At 43.4% G+C, this 17,667-nt stretch overlaps 1 protein-coding gene across 2 annotated transcripts in view; it reads left to right on the top strand.

Annotated features, from left to right (window-relative positions):
• LOC126106584 (cytochrome P450 4g15-like) overlaps nt 1–17,667 on the top strand; it is an 88,385-nt gene that overhangs the window by 28,119 nt on the left and 42,599 nt on the right. The window contains exon 5 of one of the 2 annotated variants that reach the window (XM_049912930.1): nt 11,724–11,879. In XM_049912930.1, coding sequence (XP_049768887.1) covers nt 11,724–11,879 — 156 coding nt within the window. Of the gene's footprint in view, nt 1–11,648; nt 11,880–17,667 lie in introns of both variants that reach the window. The other variant, XM_049912929.1, reaches the window with a different exon arrangement.

The raw sequence follows: 17,667 nt of genomic DNA, 5'->3' as shown, positions 1-17,667 counted from the left end.
ATTATTGAAAAATTATTTACATGTGACTTGGATACAACAATAGTACAAAATGAGTTCTTGCAAATTACATATGAGGGCGGCAATAAATAATCATAATTTTTGCTTTTGCCTTATACTACATCGCTCATGCACCCCCACCGTTCTCCACGACCAGCCTTGGTAATTCCATACAGGACACAAGTGCTCTCTGTGAGCTAAACAACTCGACAACTGCTCTCTACGAGCGACCTGACCCAACCGCCCGACTGCGAGCTACTGCTACTACGGCTGCCGGCACTGCTCTCTGGTCTGCGATTCTATTGTAGCATACACACCGCAGGCAGCGCGTGAGCAATCCATCGAAGTGACATCTGCTCGAGTGCGCCAGCAATAAATTCCTTAGTCATGGACCTCTTACAGGGTATTCCTTAGGCCTTTTAGTAACAAATAGGACGACATTACCGACAACGTCAGTATAGAAAGGGTTAATAGAAATTCGTGCGTCTCTGAAAATATTTATGCGCGAAGCATACAACTACTACCACCGTTATACCTTAGCAAAAGATCCGGCAGAGTGTCGCGAATAGTAGAAGATAGAATTAAAATCATGTAGGCTGTAGGCTGGAAAATTATTGCTACAGATCAAGCGAGGCGGACGTGACCAGACTGTTGTTGTTGTTGTTGTGGTCTTCAGTCCTGAGACTGGTTTGATGCAGCTCTCCATGCTACTCTATCCTGTGCAAGCTTCTTCATCTCCCAGTACCTACTGCAACCTACATCCTTCTGCATCTGCTTAGTGTATTCATCTCTTGGTCTCCCTCTACAACTTGTACCATTCATGCTGCCCTCCAATGCTAAATTTGTGATCCCCTGATGCCTCAGAACATGTCCTATCAACCGGTCCCTCCTTCTTGTCAAGTTATGCCACAAACTCCTCCCCAATTCTATTCAATACCTCCTCATTAGTTATGTGATCTACCCATCTAATCTTCAGCATTCTTCTGTAGCACCACATTTCGAAAGCTTCTATTCTCTTCTTGTCCAAACTATTTACCGTCCATGTTTCACTTCCATACATGGCTACACACTCCATACAAATACTTTCAGAAACGACTTCCTGACACTTAAATCTATACTCGATGTTAACAAATTTCTCTTCTTCAGAAACGCTTTCCTTCCCATTGCCAGTCTACATTTTATATCCTCTCTACTTCGAATATCATCAGTTATTTTGCTCCCCAAATAGCAAAACTCCTTTCCTAATCTAATACCCTCAACATCACCCGACTTAATTCGACTACATTCCATTATCCTCGTTTTGCTTTTGTTGATGTTCATCTTATATCCTCCCTTCAAGACACCATCCATTCCGTTCAACTGCTCTTCCAAGTCCTTTGCTGTCTCTGACAGAATTACAATGTCATCGGCGAACCTCAAAGTTTTTATTCCTTCTCCATGGATTTTAATACCTACTCCGAATTTTTCTTTTGTTTCCTTTACTGCTTGCTCAATATACAGATTGAATAACATCGGGGAGAGGCTACAACCCTGTCTTACTCCCTTCCCCACCGCTGCTTCCCTTTCATGTCCCTCGACTCTTATAACTGCCATCTGGTTTCTGTACAAACTGTAAATAGCGTTGCGCTCCCTGTATTTTACCCCTGCGACCTTTAGAATTTGAAAGAGAGTATTCCAGTCAACATTGTCAAAAGCTTTCTCTAAGTCTACAAATGCTAGAAACGTAGGTTTGCCTTTCCTTAATCTTTCTTCTAAGATAAGTCGTAAGGTCAGTATTGCCTCACGTGTTCCAGTATTTCTACGGAATCCTAACTGATCTTCCCCGAAGTCGGCTTCTATCAGTTTTTCCATCCGTCTGTAAAGAATTCGTGTTAGTATTTTGCAGCTGTGGCTTATTAAACTGATTGTTCGGTAATTTTACATCTGTCAACACCTGCTTTCTTTAGGATTGGAATTATTATATTCTTCTTGAAGTCTGAGGGTATTTCGCCTGTTTCATACATCTTGCTCACCAGATGGTAGAGTTTTGTCAGGACTGGCTCTCCCAAGGCCGTCAGTAGTTCCAATGGAATGTTGTCTACTCCAGGGGCCTTGTTTCGACTCAGGTCTTTCAGTGCTCTGTCAAACTCTTCACGCTGTATCGTATCTCCCATTTCATCTTCATCTACATCCTCTTCCATTTCCAAAATATTGTCCTCAAGTACATCGCCCTTGTATAGACCCTCTATATACTCCTTCCACCTTTCTGCTTTCCCTTCTTTGCTTAGAACTGGGTTACATTCTGAACTCTTGATGTTCATACAAGTGGTTCTCTTATCTCCAAAGGTCTCTTTAATTTTCCTGTAGGCAGTATCTATCTTACCCCTAGTGAGATAAGCCTCTACATCCTTACATTTGTCCTCTAGCCATCCCTGCTTAGCCATTTTGCACTTCCTGTCGATCTCATTTTTGAGACGTTTGTATTCCTTCTTGCCTGCTTCATTTACTGCATTTTTATATTTTCTCCTTTCATCAATTAAATTCAATATTTCTTCTGTTACCCAAGGATTTCTACTAGCCCTCGTCTTTTTACCTACTTCATCCTCTGCTGCCTTCACTACTTCATCCCTCAAAGCTACCCATTCTTCTTCTACTGTATTTCTTTCCCCCATTCCTGTCAATTGTTCCCTTATGCTCTCCCTGAAACTCTGTACAACCTCTGGTTCTTTCAGTTTATCCAGGTCCCATCTCCTTGAATTGCCACCTTTTTGCAGTTTCTTCAGTTTTAATCTACAGTCCATAACCAACAGATTGTGGTCAGAGTCCACATCTGCCCCTGGAAATGTCTTACAATTTAAAACCTGGTTCCTAAATCTCTGTCTTACCATTATATAATCTATCTGATACCTTTTAGTATCTCCAGGGTTCTTCCATGTATACAACCTTCTATCATGATTCTTAAACCAAGTGTTAGCTATGATTAAGTTGTGCTCTGTGCAAAATTCTACCAGTCGGCTCCCTCTTTCATTTCTTAGCCCCAATCCATATTCACCTACTATGTTTTCTTCTCTCCCTTTTCCTACACTCGAATTCCAGTCACCCACGACTATTAAATTTTCGTTTCCCTTCACTATCTGAATAATTTCTTTTATTTCATCATACATTTCTTCAATTTCTTCGTCATCTGCAGAGCTAGTTGGCATATAAACTTGTACTACTGTAGTAGGCGTGGGCTTCGTATCTATCTTGGCCACAATAATGCGTTCACTATGCTGTTTGTAGTAGCTTACCCGCATTCCTATTTTCCTATTCATTATTAAACCTACTCCTGCATTACCCCTATTTGACTTTGTGTTTATAACCCTGTAGTCACCTGACCAGAAGTCTTGTTCCTCCTGCCACCGAACTTCACTAATTCCCACTATATCTAACTTTAACCTATCCATTTCCCTTCTTAAATTTTCTAACCTACCTGCCCGATTAAGGGATCTGACATTCCACGCTCCGATCCGTAGAACGCCAGTTTTCTTTCTCCTGATAACGACATCCTCTTGAGTAGTCCCCGCCCGGAGATCTGAATGGGGGACTATTTTACCTCCGGAATATTTTACCCAAGAGGACGCCATCATCATTTAATCATACAGTAAAGCTGCATGCCCTCAGGAAAAATTACGGCCGTAGTTTCCCATAGCTTTCAGCCGTTCGCAGTACCAGCACACCAAGGCCGTTTTGGTTATTGTTACAAGGCCAGATCAGTCAATCATCCAGACTGTTGCCCTTGCAACTACTGAAAAGCCGGTTCCCCTTCTTCAGGAACCACATGTTTGTCTGGCCTCTCAACAGATACCCCTCCGTTGTGGTTGTACCTACGGTACGGCTATCTGTATCGCTGAGGCACGCAAGCCTCCCCACCAACGGCAAGGTCCGTGGTTCATGGGGGGGTGACCAGACTATCTCATGTGTAATGTGTAATGTGTACTCGACTAACAAGAGCGGAGTATGCAGTATCACGAGGCTCAAGCACAGTTAGTGGCAACCCTTGGACACAGCAAACAGTGGAGAATGGCTAGTTCATCACGTAGGCATCACATGCTGCCGCGTGACTAGCCTACTCAGGGCTCAAAGTTCGGGGGTGCTAGAACCTGCTAGAACCTTCTAGAACAAGTGGTGCCGGGTGCACTACCCCCTATAAAAGCGGATAGCCGCTAGATCGAAGGACAGTGATGGAGTGAGGTACTTAGGACGCCGGTCCACGTTAGTCGGCGTCGGGATGCTGCAAGAGTTGCAGGAGAGTATTGAGCACAGCAACAAGTAGGGACTTAGGCTGAATCGACACAGCTGACACTTAGTCTGGTGCGCTCGCCTCTGCTGTATTAGGACTTAGGTTTGGGAAGTTAGGGATGGCAACTGCATAGCCAGATGGACAATCATTGGAGACTGTATATAGAATCCTAATTAAATCACAAGTGCCAGGGGTACTTCCAGTATAATCGTTCTATACATCGAGTGTTCATACATGAAAGCTTCCCTAAGATCCTATCCGAGTTCCGTACTCTAGCTCACCGTGCAGCCTTCTCTACAACGGAGCAGTGAGGAGTTGGCGGCCCACACCACCGAGACCTCATGCCAAGTAAGTTCTCTGACGCGCACCAACGCAGTCCTTCCACTCCCTCTCAGGACACGTCAGTGGGACACGACAAGAGAACCCGAGAAAATTCTGGTCCTATGTAAAATCTCTAAGTGTGTGTAAGGCTTCTCTGCAGCCACTTGTTGACCAGTGTGGTGTGTCAGTTGAGTATAGCAAAACGAAGGCGGAAGTTTTAAATTTCACGCCCAATAAATCGTTCACGAAGGAGAATCTTACAAATATACCGTCATAGTAATAAACATCACTAGCGTAGAGAAAAAACTGAAAGATTTCAAAACAAATAAGTCACCAGGTCCGGATGGAATCACAATTCAGATTTTTCAAAGAGTGCTCTACAGTATTGGCCACTTACCAAGTTTGCATTTATTTCGAATGTCTCGCCCAGCACAGTGACTGAAGAAAAGCGCAGGTGACTTTGTATATAAGAAGAGCAAATGATCAGATCGCAAAATTACAAAATTAAAGGCCAACATCCCTAACATCGGTTTGCTGCAGAATCCATGAACACGTTCTCAGTTCGAAAACAATAAATTTTCTTGAGAGCGAGAATCTTATGTCCACGAATCAGCATGGTTTTAGAAAGAATCGCTCGTACGAAACTCAGCTTGAGCTTTTCTCACATTATATACTGAGAATTATGGATGAAGGGCAACAGTCACATTCCGAGTTTCCAGATTTCCGAAAAGCATCTGGCACGGTACCCCGTTGCAGGCTGTTAACGAAGATAACGAGCATACGGAATAAGTTCACAGGTATCTGAGTGCCTCGAAGACTTCTTAAATAGTAGACAGTATGTTGTCCTCGTCGGCGAAAGTTCATCAGAGGCAAGAATATTTTGTCAGGAGTGCCATACAGGGTGTAGTAGAATTGCAACTATTCTCTATGCACGTAAATGATTCGGCAGACAGGATGGGCAGAAATCTGCGGTTGTTTTCTGATAACGCTGTGGTGTACGGTAAGGTGCCAAAGTTGAGTGACTATAGGAGGATACTACGAGGGCAGTTCAATAAGTAATGCAACACATTTTTTTCTGAAACAGGGGTTGTTTTATTCAGCATTGAAATACACAAGGTTATTCCCCAATCTTTTAGCTACACAATATTTTTCAACGTAATCTCCATTCAATGCTATGGCCTTACGCCACCTTGAAATGAGGGCCTGTATGCCTGCACGGTACCATTCCACTGGTCGATGTCGGAGCCAACGTCGTACTGCATCAATAACTTCTTCATCATCCGCGTAGTGCCTCCCACGGATTGCGTCCTTCATTGGGCCAAACATTTGGAAATCCGACGGTGCGAGATCGGGGCTGTAGGGTGCATGAGGAAGAACAGTCCACTGAAGTTTTGTGCTCCTCTCGGGTGCGAAGACTTGTGTGAGGTCTTGCGTTGTCATGAAGAAGAAGTTCGTTCAGATTTTTGTGCCTACTAACACGCTGAAGTCGTTTCTTCAATTTCTGAAGAGTAGCACAATACACTTCAGAACACATCTCGAACGAGTGTGTTCGCACGCTCCGCCATTGCAGGAGTCACAGCTGTGCACGGCCGGCCCGCACGCGGGAGATCAGACAGTCTTGCTTGACCTTGCGGCGATGATGACACACGCTTTGCCCAACGACTCACCGTGCTTTTGTCCACTGCCAGATCACCGTAGACATTCTGCAAGCGCCTATGAATATCTGAGATGCCCTGGTTTTCCGCCAAAAGAAACTCGGTCACTGCTGGTTGTTTGCAACGCACATCCGTTACAGACGCCATTTTAACAGCTCCGTACAGCGTTGCCACCTGTCGGAAGTCAATGAAACTATACGAGACGAAGCGGGAATGTTTGAAAATATTCCACAAGAAATTTCCGGTTTTTTCAACCAAAATTGGCCGAGAAAAAAAATGTGTTGCATTACTTATTGAACTGCCCTCGTAGATGACTTGAACAAATTTTCTAGTTGACGTGATGAATGGCAGCTAGGTTTGCGTGTAGAAAAACCTAAGTTAATGCGGATGAGTAGGAAAAAGAGTCTCGTAAAGCTCAGATACAACATTCGTAGTGTCCTGCTCGATACAGCCACCTCGTTTAAATATCTGGTCGCAACGTTGCAAAGCGATATGAAATGGAACGAGTATGTAAGGATTGTGGTAGGGAAGGCGAATGGTCGACTTCTGTTCATTGGGAGAATTCTAGGGAAGTTTGGTTCACCTGTAAAGGAGGCTGCATATAGGGCAGTGGTGAGACCTGCTCTTGAGTACTGCTCGAGTGTTTGGGTTCCGTACCAGGCCGGATTAAACACGAGTAACGTAGAAGTAAATATCCTCGGAGGAGTGAAGCAACTTAAATCACTTGACAGAAGCAACTCTTCTGGTCCACACTGTATACCAATTAGGCTCCTTTCGGAGTATGCTGATGCGTTAGCTCCATACTTAACAATCATATACAACCGTTTGCTCGACGAAAGATCCGTATCCAAAGACTGGAAAGTTGCACAGGTCACATCAGTATTCAAGAAAGGTAGTAGGAGTAATCCACTAAATTACAGGCCCATATCGTTAACGTCGATATGCAGCACGATTTTGGAACATATATTGTGTTCGAACATTATGAATTACCTCGAAGAAAACGGTCTATTGACACAAAGTCAACCTGGGTTTAGAAAACGTCGTTCCTGTGAAACACAACTAGCTCTTTATTCACATGAAGTGTTGTGCGCTATTGACAAGGGATTTCAGATCGATTCCGTATTTCTGGATTTCCGGGACGCTTTTGACACTGTACCACACAAGTGGCTCGTAGTGAAATTGCGTGCTTATGGAATATCGTTTCGCTTATGTGACTGGATTTGTGATTTCCTGCCAGAGAGATCACAGTTCGTAGTAACTGACGGAAAGTCATCGAGTACAACAGAAGTGATTTCTGGCGTTCCCCAAGGTAGTGTTATACGCCCTTTGCTGTTCCTTATCTATATAAACGATTTTGGAGACATTCTGAGCAGCCGTCGCAGGTTCTTTGCAGATGACGCTGTCGTTTATCGACTAATAAAGTCATCAGAAGATCAAAACACAGTAATGAGTGAATGGGCAAATATCCATTAGGAACACTGCGAATGTAGGTTGTGGACAGTTGGGAATGTGGGTCTCACGAGAAGCGTGCACGGGATGAGTCCCTGCAGTCGCAGTATCCTCTGTGCCCTCGGTGGCTCACCTGGAAGCCGGCACGCTAACTCAGCGGGTTCGGTCAGAGGGTTAGCTGCCCTCTGCAATAAAAAAACTGAGTCCACGGATCAACGACGAACTGAAACGGGTGTCTTGCAACGTCCGCCCCGACCACATACAACGAACAAAAACGAACAAAATGAGATCGTTAGAGCGTCTGCCATGTAAGCAGGGGATCTCGGGTTCGAATCCCTGTCGGAGCACACATTTTCAGCTGTCCTGTAACGTTCCCTGGCTAACTCACGCTGTTAATAAACTAAAATTTATTTGTACCATATACGCCGCTCTGAGCAATTTGAATATACTGTAATTATTTAACAAAAAATATTATTGAATTTTGTGTAAAAGACATTTGTTATTATTGCAATATTTTTTGTAGTAATATTCTTTCTGTATTTAGGATGGTAATATTTCTATATTCATTATGTAATTGCGAAATGCGTCAATATCTGCGATAACAGAGATGTGAAATTCAGCCAGAGGAAAATAATGTTATGAGATTACAAAGAAATGTTAATAGTCAGCAGTAGTATAAAAGCACCACGTACTGTGTATTCTTTGGTCATCTCCGTGTAGAGCTGAATGCGAGAGGAAGCTGTGACGAAGCGTTTTATGAATGGGTAGACTTCTTTTGTCTGTATCTAGATTTAGCCGCCATTAGAGGAGAAATTACAAACTAATGTGAGTTGAATTATTGTTGGGTCTAAATATATCATAATTTATCAAAAGTGTGTATTATTAATGTAAATTAGCTTGCCCATGTCATCTATAATATTTATTTAAAGAATTTTCAGCATTTTTAGCGGTGTTGCTGGGCTGTGCCGCGACCGATCGATTTGCAGCGGCGGCACATTTAAAAAATTGTTCCGCTAAAGGAAAATTAACCAAACCCGTAAATCGGGAACAGATAAAAATTAGCAGTGAATTAAGAAAATGTTCTTCTTTTACAGTGATCCTGAGACTGATGAATTTTAACTAGTTACACATTTGTGCATTCGTAGACGGATAGTTAATGTTGAAATTTAACAATGTAATAGCGAAGTGTGTTTTATCAGTGAGAATTAAATGTCGGCTTGGCAATATTTAACCATTTTCTGCTAATAGAGACAGTCTTGTGTTCCATAGCTAACGCCGGGAAAGAATTCAGTAAATATTTAAAAAAAAAACCACTGCATTTAGAAAATGTGTGCCAAGGCCGAATTATGTAAAGGATTTAATTCTCAACTAAATATTCTTAATCAGTTAATATGAGTTCACGTAATTTTTAAATGTACGTAATTCTTTTGAAAATGAATTTTTATTACCACACGTAAATAAGAGAAAGGTTCTACAACAAAGTTCGTACTTACAGAAGAAAGTTAAAGAAAGGCAAATTAATTAACTAAAAGCAAAAATTTAAAAAAAGTGTAACTGATTATTATTATTCTCTAATGAAAAAATTTCATGCATTTCATTAAAGTCCCCATTGATGAATATCAACAACAACTGTCGGCAGCTAAGGGTTTCGATTTAATTATCATTTCATCATCAACCTTACTTTTGTCACGTCTGCGGAGTAGTCACATTAATGAGAATAAGAGTTTAACAACTATCTTGCACTTGTTTAGTGTTATAGCCACCTCACGTCCAATTTAGCTGTGCTCCTTTTCTATGAAGCAGTACCGTGTAATGAACATTACATTTCTTACTTTAAAACAGACAGTGCGCGTCAGTGAGAGATGACAACAAACTAGGGCATATTTAATCTCTGTATGTTATGCTCGTGATTAACTACATTACAAATTCTAGCTGGATTGTGCTATAGTTTGGTATCTAGTTTCAAAACAGATTCCAGTTTAAAGCAAAGTCACCGACCGAGGTGGCACAGTGGTTGGCACACTGGACTCGCGTTCGGGAGAACAACGGTTCAGACTCGTGTTTGGTCATCCTGATTTAGGTTTCCCGTGATTTCTTTAAATCACTTCAGGCAAATACTGGAAAGAGCGCGCCGACTTCCTTCCCTGTCCTTCCCTAATCCGATGGGATCGACGATCTCGCTGTTTGGTCCCCTTCCCCAAATGAACCAACCAACCAACTTAAACTCATATGAAACAGTCAGTTTTCTTGATTAACAGTGCATTTGCCTGAAATAATTTTGGCTAATTAGGCAACTACAGTTTCACTTTACAACCTAAATACCATTGGTTCGAGCCCCATTGACTTAACTAGTGCCCCTGTCAAAACATAACCTTTCAGGTAACGAAGCGTAGTCCGATTCTTTCCCATTAGCACATTCGCAGTCAAACTTTTAATTCCTTTAGAAGAGTATCATTATCGGGGATTACTTACGCAGTAATAACTGGTAGTGTTGTATTCTCAGCAGTGAGTTACAAAATGTTACAAATACATCCGGATCATCAGAAGTATCTTGACACGTCTGTACAATTGGATGCTTTGGTTCTTCAACCCTATCAACAAGAGTGCAGTACAATTCACTTCTTAGATGATCCCAGAGAGAAAAGTACAGAGAACTGAGATCAGGTGCTCTTCGGGGCACGATATCGATTGTGCTCAACCTGTCCATCTTGAACCATGTTGGCTTATTACATGTCGTCTTGAATAGATAGAAAAATGTACAGGTGGTCCGTAAGGCATCTACTACATACACTTCTTCTATACCGCTAACCCAGAGTGCTGTAACAATCCAGCTACTTTCAAAAAACTCTCGGATCCTGCAACTGGATTGAAAAACAAGCACCACAGTCATTACAACAATCGATTTATATGAGTGTGAGTCAAATGAAATTTTTAAAATATTATTTATTGTGCAGAAGTGGTACAAAACTGTATCAATTTTCAACATAATCTCCCCCAACGCTTACAGAGTGCATAAACTCCTTTAGAAAAAAATTCTTTAGGTAGTCCGCGCAATCACTCATGCACCGCGTGGCGTACCTCTTCATCAGAACGGAACCTCTTTCCTCCCATTGCGTCTTTGAGTGGTCCAAACATATGGAAGTCAATTGGGGCAAGGTCTGGTGAGTATGATGGATGAGGAAGACACTCAAAATGCAGGGCTGTGATTGTTGCAACTGTTGGACGGTCAGTGTGGTACCTTGCATTGTCATGTTGCAAAAAGACACCTGCGGACAGCAATCCACGTCGCTTTGATTTGATTGCAGGCGCTACAGTTTGGAACTGCGCGACCGCTACGGTCGCAGGTTCGAATCCTGCCTCGGGCATGGATGTGTGTGATGTCCTTAGGTTAGTTAGGTTTAAGTAGTTCTAAGTTCTAGGGGACTGATGACATCAAAAGTCTGACATGTTACTACTTTTCCTTATCATCACCTCTTTTCCTCCTTCCTCAATTCATCCTTGACCTGTTGCTACTTCTCTTTCTTTCTTCCTCCACCAATACAACAAAATCTTCCTCTTTATTTGCTTGATTAATGTTTTAACTTTGGTCATGACGTACACTGTAGCTCTTATATTTTTGGTTTTCCCTAGGGCGTTGTGACAGTTCAAAAGTGGTTCAAATGGCTCTGAGCACTATGGGACTCAGCTGCTGATGTCATCACTCCCCTAGAACTTAGAACTACTTAAACCTAACTAACCTAAGGACATCACACACAGTCATGCCCGAGGCAGGATTCGAACCTGCGACCGTAGCGGTCGCGCGGTTCCAGACTGTAGCGCCTAGAACCGCTCGGTCACTCTGGCCGGCGTTGTGACAGTATTTGTAACTTTTGTATCTCCTGATTAACAGAGGCCAGTGTTGCACTGAGTCTCTTCGAAAGAGAGTGTAATATTGACGTGTGCTGCATTGCGTTTGGTGTTTACAGAGTATGCTGACGCGGCCGTGGCTACATAGCAAGTTCGTGTTGAAGCTGACCTCCAAAGGTCGTCATGTGTTCAAGATGAAGCGGATGCTAGAGGATGCGACCATGAACTTCATCACCATGAGGTCAGCGACCACAGAGGAGGGGTTTACCAGCAAGCGCCTGAACCTTGTGGACTCTCTAATTAAGCCAGGAGGGCAGCCAGTAATGCCACTCAGCGAGATTCGGGATGAGGTGAGTCAGTGGCAGAGACAGCCAAGTAGGCTTCCTCTTCATTATTCTCTTCATCTCGATTATTCCATGCTTCTTCCTCGTTTTTCAATTCATCCACATCTTTAGCTTCCTCCTTCTCCTCCTCCTCTTTCACCTCCTCCTCCTCCTCCTCCTCCTCCTGCTCCTCGTCCTTCTTCAGCTTTAGTCTGCCTTGTTCTTCCACTTCTACACAGCTTTTTCTGCTCTTTGTTCTGTTCCACTTCCTTTACCTCATCTGCACCTCTATTCCTACTCCCATACTTTCACCTTATCCTTGCTCTTTCTCTACTTCTCCTTCATTGTTCCTCCGCCAATCCTTCCAAATGTTTCTCCTCATGCCCATCCTCCATTACCTTATTCAGCTTCATTTCATCCTCATTCTCTCGAACTCCTTTTCGTAATCCTCCTCTCTCTTCCTCCTCACTCACTTTATCCTTTTCCTTCTCTTCTATTTTCCTTCATTTTTCCTCTGTTACTTCATCTAACTGTTGCTCCTTCTGCTCGTCCTCCACTGCGTTATTCATCCTCATCTTCCTCAGTGCCTACATCTACCACACTTCCACTTCACCTCTCTTCCTCCTCTCTCACTTTATTCTTCTCCTATTTCTACTTCTCCTTTATTCTCCTTCACCATTTCATTCAAACCTCCTGCTCATTCTCGACTGCCCTATTCCCATCTCATCATACTCATCTTCTTCTGTTCATATCCCTACTCTGCTTCCCTTTTCCTCATCATCACCTCTTTTCCTCCTTCCTCAATTCATCCTTGACCTGTTGCTACTTCTCTTTCTTTCTTCCTCCATCAATACAACAAAATCTTCCTCCTGTACCTTATCTTCACCCTTCACATCCTTTTCCCATCCTTTACCTTTACATCATCCTCTTTTACTATATTCCACTTCGCTTCTTTTTCATCTTTATCATTGCCCTTCTTCCACTTCTTTTTTCATCATGTATTCTTCTCCTTCTTCCACTTCTCTTTTCATCCTGTATTCTTTTCCCAAATCTTTATTTCATTTTCACCCTTTCCTAATTCTTTGATTCATTACCATCTTTATTTACCCCTTTCTTCATTTCCTATTTCAACCTGCCTTCACATTATACTTTCTTGAATTTTCATCCTCATCCTTCCTTGCTTCATTTTCAACCCTTACTCACATTTTATAGTTCTCTGCTGCCTGCTATCGCTTTGAATCAACTTTCTTCTCCCAGTTCTTTCCTGATCTCTTTTCTATTTCTTCTTCTTCTTCTTCTTCTTCTTCTTATCTTCTCGTCAGTCTTCTCCTACTACTCCACTTCCCCCTCCATGTATTCATAGATATTTCTTTTCCTCTTCCCAGTATTTTTAGTCTTCTTATATTTCTTCTTCTTATTTTTGCTTACTCCTCCAAGCCCTCTGCTCTGGCTTCTCCTACTCATTTTCCTCCTCCCTCTTTTTCTCTCTCCCACTCCAACTATACCTCTTCATTTCACCCTTCTTCTTTATTTGTCATACACAAAAATATATGTTCTTACAAACTAAATGTGTAATTTGAAAAATTCTCTGCTTGGCAGTGAATGAGTTGTTTTTTAAGTTAATACTAAAACGTTTTATAAAAAGCCCATGTAATTATTTCACTCGGTAGATTCCATTACTAATTGTGATTTATTAAGGTCTGTCAATAAAGCCATCTTTCCGTTCTTATCAACACAATCCCTGTGACCTAAGAAAGTTTTGTTCTGGTGTGTAACATGTGAGTTGGTTAATGAAACTATTAGAATAAGAACAATCAGCTTATAAACAGGAAGACTCTTTCTTTAGTCCAAGTAGATGTTCATTATTCTGAACATTAAATTTTCAATAAATTGCCAGCAGTATATCTACTGGAAAATACGGCATAAGATGAACCTCTAGGATTTGTTGGTTGTTAATTCTTCTTCTCTGAAATGTTATGTAGCAAATCTGACTGAAATATGTCAATTAATTCCATAAAATGTGATGTCTTCGTGATATTTAACTTTCACACTAATTAAGTACTGAAACACAATAAGTATGATTTAGCTCTGGAGTCCTTTTGTTCTACATCATTTGACTACAACAGCTTGTGAATTGTTATAGAAGTGAAAATCTGATTACCTTGCAGAATTAATTAGAAATATGCTCAAACAGGATGTGAGTGTTTAATAAAGAAGAATTTGCTGAATGGAAAACATTACCCATAACTATGAAATACTTTATAGGTGATGTAGTTGCCGTGTCAGCTACAAACTGTTTCCATCGACATAGCTTCCTTTCTATGTGGTTCAAAAGCTTGAAGATTGTCTGAGAACTTAATTGTATAGTCAATACTGAATGCTATCTATTTTTAGCCTGCTGTTGGTACCTCAGGTTCACGAATCACCCACAGCTTCCAGTTGCCTTCTATCAGATCCACTTGCTCTCCTTATTACAGGAACGCCACCAGTCAGTATGCTCTTCTTCGATACAGGTGCATTACGTCGAGAGATTTTAGAGCTGGAAAGGAAATTGATCAGCGTAGCAGCAAGTACAGAATCCAGTATCGACTAAGACAATTTGCTGTGGAGGTTAGGTTGCCTATAAAAATTCTTGCTTGATAAATGATGCTGCTATTGTGGCCCATCGATGGATGAGCCCGGGACTCCAGTTGGCACAGCTGAAGCTGGGGCCCACTGCGCCATTTTTTGTCAGGAGGACAAGCAAGTTCAATAGCGTCAAGGGGCAGTGCAGAGTGATACAGTGGTATCTGGAAGTATTCCTTTATTCAGCTGGTTTACAGAAGCATAATGTCGGCGCACCGCTCACGCGCTGTTCCGTGAGTCCGACTGCCTCAGCACTCCTGGACTGCTGACACCACTGCTGCCGTCTTCAAGGCCACCTGACACGATGGAAGTCAGCTGCGCTCACTAAGTCGCCACCCTCCGAGGCACAGTCACTGGCGGCGCTCCACTGCCTGCAATTCCAGGGACTGTTACAGTCCCTGATCCCTGCCGCCCTCTGCCCCATTTGGCCTGCTCTGTCAGTCTATGGGATGAAGGTGGTTGTACTGGTCAACCGTGGCCATTGGGCTGCTGCTGCTCGTAGGACAGGACCAGACTCGAACCCCCGTCCTCCTGGATGCAGTGCCACAACTTGCTGCTAGTGGTGCTTGCCGGACGGCAACATGCACCGCCAAGCCTGGCGCTGCACCAGCGCTGCTGTGCCTCCCACAGCGTATGACTCGCCCAGACCCTGGTACGCCAGGTGGGTCCATCCTGAACCCGCTGCAAACTGCTGTCACTGCCGTCCTTCTCCGTGCAATCTCCAAAGCCCAGCTGCCGTTCTGTCCTGCCCTGGTGTTGTGCCCCTGGAGGCAGCATACAGACCGAACAAGTTGTTGTTGTTGTGGTCTTCAGTCCTGAGACTGGTTTGATACAGCTCTCCATGCTACTCTATCCTGTGCAAGCTTCTTCATCTCCCAGTACTTACTGCAACCTACATCCTTCTGAATCTGTTTAGTGTATTCATCTCTTTGTCTCCCTCTACGATTTTTACCCTCCACGCTGCCCTCCAATGCTAAATTTGTGATCCCTTGACGTCTCAGAACATGTCCTACCAACCAGTCCCTTCTTCTTGTCAAGTTGTGCCACAAACTCCTCTTCTCCCCTATTCTATTCAATACCTCGTCATTAGTTACGTGATCGACCCATCTAAGTACATAGAAACAAAGTACAGGTTTACACAGAATATTTACAACATCGCTGCCAGACTGGCCCCTATAAGCGTAGACCAGCACAGGTCCGACCCGACTCTCGACTGACCTGGCACACACCTACCTCAAGCTTAAAGTTCCTGACTATTTATACTGCTTTTTCCCTCGCTTCTGACGTAGCGTCAGAGGGAGACAGAAACTGTGGCAGGGGTAAATTCCCAAAAGTTAGCCACTTACATATCGCCACTCCCGTCTCTGACCTGCTGCCTCGCCTCATACATCACAGTAACTTAAAGCAATGCTGCAGTTCCCTGCGTTGCTGTTGCTCCACTCCAAACAAATCGTGCGTGCAATACGCCGCTGCACCTCCACCCCACATTTACCCTGCCTGGCCTATTGGCTGCTGACTATTTCCACACACTGCCAGCGACGCCAGACTTCGCCACCCAACCGTGCCATTGCTGAATTTTTAACGAAATTCCCCTTTCCTACGACTCTGACTAATACTAGCTCAGCACTGCCACTTACACGTAATATGCACTTTGCACCATAGCACAGAGAGCGAGCATGGAAAACCATAAAATCAGAATACGCCGTCCCTACGTATTCTGTTTGAAATTACGGAGCTCGTGGGACCTTTACTTTCAGAGGAAACGAGAGGTTAAACTTACTCTGTACACTTTGTACAGATATTTTTCCTACCACGCGGTTATTTAGAAACAGGAATTTGAACATTACACCTACCAGGAAAAGGTTCATTGAAGAGGTTTTGGCGTGAGAATACTGTATAGCAGGTACAGCGTGCGGTACTCTGAGATGATAAGAGTCATGGGATAGCGACGTGCACACATGCAGATGACGGGATTGTCGCGTACACAATGTACGGAAGGGTTTTGCATTGGTGGACCTGTCATCTATATTTAGGTGAAAAAATTTCCGACGTGATTGTGTCCGCACAACGAGAATTAACAGACTCTGAACACGGAATGATCGGACATTGCATTTCGGAAATCATTAGGGAATACAATATTCCGAAATCGACAGTGTCAAGGGTTTGCCCAGAATACGAAATTTCAGACGTTATACCTCTGACCACGGCCAACGCAGTGGCCGACGGCCTTCGCTTAACGACCGACAGCAGCGGCGTTTCTGTAGAGTTGTCAGTGCTATCAGACACGCAACACTGCGTGGAATAACCACAGAAATCAGTGTGGGGCGTAGGAGGGAACGTATTCGTTAGGACAGTTGATGGGCTGTGGCGGTGGGTGACCAACGCGAGTTCCTTTGCCAACAGCATGACATCCCCTGCAGTGCCTCCTCTGGGATCGTTACCGTAACGGTTGGACCGTAGACGACTGAAAAACCGTGGCCCGTTCACAAGAGTCCCGCTTCCAGTTGGTAAGAGCTGATGCCAGGGTTAAAGTGTGGCGCAGGCACCACAAAATCATGGACCCCAAGCTGTCAAAAAGGCATTGTGAAAGCTGGTGATGGCTCAACAATGTTGTGGGTTGTGTTTGTATGGAAAGGAGTGGATCAAAAATGGTTCAAATGGCTCTGAGCACTATGGGACTCAACTTCTGAGGTAATCAGTCCCCTAGAACTTTGAACTACTTAAACCTAACTAACCTAAGGACATCAGACACATCCATGCCCGAGGCAGGATTCGAACCTGCGACCGTTGCGGTCCCGCGGATCCAGACTGTAGCGCCTAGAACCGCTCGGCCACTCCGGCCGGCTAAAGTGGATCCTCTGGTCCAAATGAATCGATAATTGACTAGAAATTGTTATTTTCGGATACGTGGATACCATTTGTAGCCATTCATGGAACTCATGTTGCCCACCGACGATGAAATTCTTATGGATGACATTGTACCATATCACTGGATCACATTTATTCACGATTGGTTTGAATACCACATTGGACAATTCTAGACAGTGATTTGGCCAACCATTTAACATCTATGGGACATAATCCTGCACTGAGAATATTTTCTTAGTTATAGATAGCTGTAGAGGCAGCATGGCTCATTATTTCTGCAAGGGTTTCCAACGACTTGTTCAGTCCACGCCACACCAAGTCA

Source organism: Schistocerca cancellata, chromosome 10, assembly GCF_023864275.1.
Source record: "Schistocerca cancellata isolate TAMUIC-IGC-003103 chromosome 10, iqSchCanc2.1, whole genome shotgun sequence".
NCBI classification, from domain to species: domain Eukaryota; kingdom Metazoa; phylum Arthropoda; class Insecta; order Orthoptera; family Acrididae; genus Schistocerca; species Schistocerca cancellata.
The sequence above is the reverse complement of the archived record's forward strand: the minus strand, read 5'-3'. Positions and strand labels throughout refer to the sequence as shown.